Source organism: Palaemon carinicauda, chromosome 19 (genome assembly GCF_036898095.1).
Source record: "Palaemon carinicauda isolate YSFRI2023 chromosome 19, ASM3689809v2, whole genome shotgun sequence".
NCBI classification, from domain to species: domain Eukaryota; kingdom Metazoa; phylum Arthropoda; class Malacostraca; order Decapoda; family Palaemonidae; genus Palaemon; species Palaemon carinicauda.
This window is the reverse complement of record NC_090743.1, coordinates 93,419,290-93,421,070: the sequence shown is the minus strand read 5'-3', so window position 1 is coordinate 93,421,070 and position 1,781 is coordinate 93,419,290. Positions and strand designations below refer to the sequence as shown.

At 31.2% G+C, this 1,781-nt stretch overlaps 1 protein-coding gene across 1 annotated transcript in view; it reads right to left on the bottom strand.

Moving 5' to 3' along the window:
- Nucleotides 1-271, bottom strand: part of LOC137659142 (uncharacterized) — a 4,940-nt gene extending 4,669 nt beyond the window's left edge. Inside the window, exon 1 of the mRNA XM_068394212.1 lies at nt 231-271. Within this exon, the coding sequence (XP_068250313.1) occupies nt 231-271 (41 nt within the window). The remainder of the gene's footprint in view (nt 1-230) is intronic.
- Between the last annotated feature and the right edge of the window lie 1,510 nt (nt 272-1,781).

Sequence of the window (1,781 nt, the reverse complement as noted above, 5' to 3'; positions counted from 1 at the left end):
ATATATATATATATATATATATATATATATATATATATATATATATATATCAACAACAACAACAACAACAACAACAATAACAACATTTGCAATAGTTAAGTCCACTCCAGGACAAAGACCTGAGACAAAAACTTAATCATGTCAAGGGTTTGGTCATTTTCATCACAACACACCCCACTGGAGATCGTGATGGTGGGAATCTTTAGTTTGATCGCCCACGGCAAACAAACCTATTAATGGTGATGCGGACTAGTACAGCTTTGTTGATCATAGCGATATACAAACTTTTCTACCACGTTAAGGTATTCTCTCCCAGAAAGGTGCTTATATATATATATATATATATATATATATATATATATATATATATATATATATATATATATATATATATATATATATGTGTGTGTGTGTGTGTGTGTGTATGTGTGTGTGTGTGTGTGTGTGTGTATGTATATATACACACATATATATCATTCTATTCTGACTAAGTATTTTAATTCTTTCCTTCTACCTTGTTTCGAGTATTGTTCGCCTGTCTTGTCTTCAGATGCTGATGCTCATCTTAATTTGTTGGACAGGAACTTATGGTCTATTAAATATTTCATTCCTGATCTACATATTAACCATTAGGGAATGTCATTTCCCCTTCCATAGCTGAGTGAACTCTGTTTGATGGGTTTGGATCGACTGCTGTTCGGGATCAGTACTGACATTATTCTGCAATAACAACACTAATTTCGAGTTTCGGAAGAGATGGAGAGTTATCAAATCTTTTAATTTAAATTGAGGAGAAACAACAGTTTTACTCTAATTAGTTAACTGGAATGCTTTAAAATATATCCTCATTAGGTCTGCTTTTACTCTGTGGAAATTAGTATAGTCAAGCAAATGAATACACTAAAGGAGCTAATGTAATTTAAATTTTAACCTAATTATTAAAGCTTTTCGATAACAGAAATGGATTTCATATGGAAATTATAAAAAGAAGGAAAAGTAAATAGTATGGTGGAATAATTCTAATAGCCAGGCCTTCTTCATCATGAGGTTCAATATTGCACAGTATTTTAGAAGTTTTATTCCACCTGTGACCTAGTTGTGGAATGATCTTCCTAATCGGGTAGTTGAATCAGTTGAACTTCAAAAGTTCAAAGTTGCAGAAAACGTTTTCATGTTGAACAGGCTAACGTAAGTCTTTTTATAGTTTATATATTAAACATCTATTTTAATGTTATTGCTTTTAGAATATTTCATTTGAACTGTTCATTACTTCTCATATCACTTATTTGTTACCTTATTCCCTTTCCTCTCAGGGCTATTTTTCCCTGTTGAAGCAATAGGGCTTATAGCATTTAGCTTTTCCAACTGGGGCTGTAGCTTAGCTAATGATAATAATAATAATAATAATAATAATAATAATAATAATAATAATAATAATAATAATAATAACTGATTCTTTACAACTTATAATATACTGTATTTAGTAACAACGATTACGTTTTGTTTTTCCCAGTACACAATGTAAAAAGAAGCTTTTTAGATATCGTTCATGACCACATCATCATAGAATGTGATACGCTGCTTGAATATTGTCTGGTAATTTCATAATACCACAAACCTGGAATGATATTAAAATCCATGGATTAGTGTTGTTCTTTATCCCTTCCGAGTCACCAATTTTTCTCGGTGGGATTTATTGATATGATGGCATTGATAAAATACATTTAATGTGCTAAAGGATTGCATTACTCTGTGGCTCTGGGCTTTCAACTGAGCGTCGA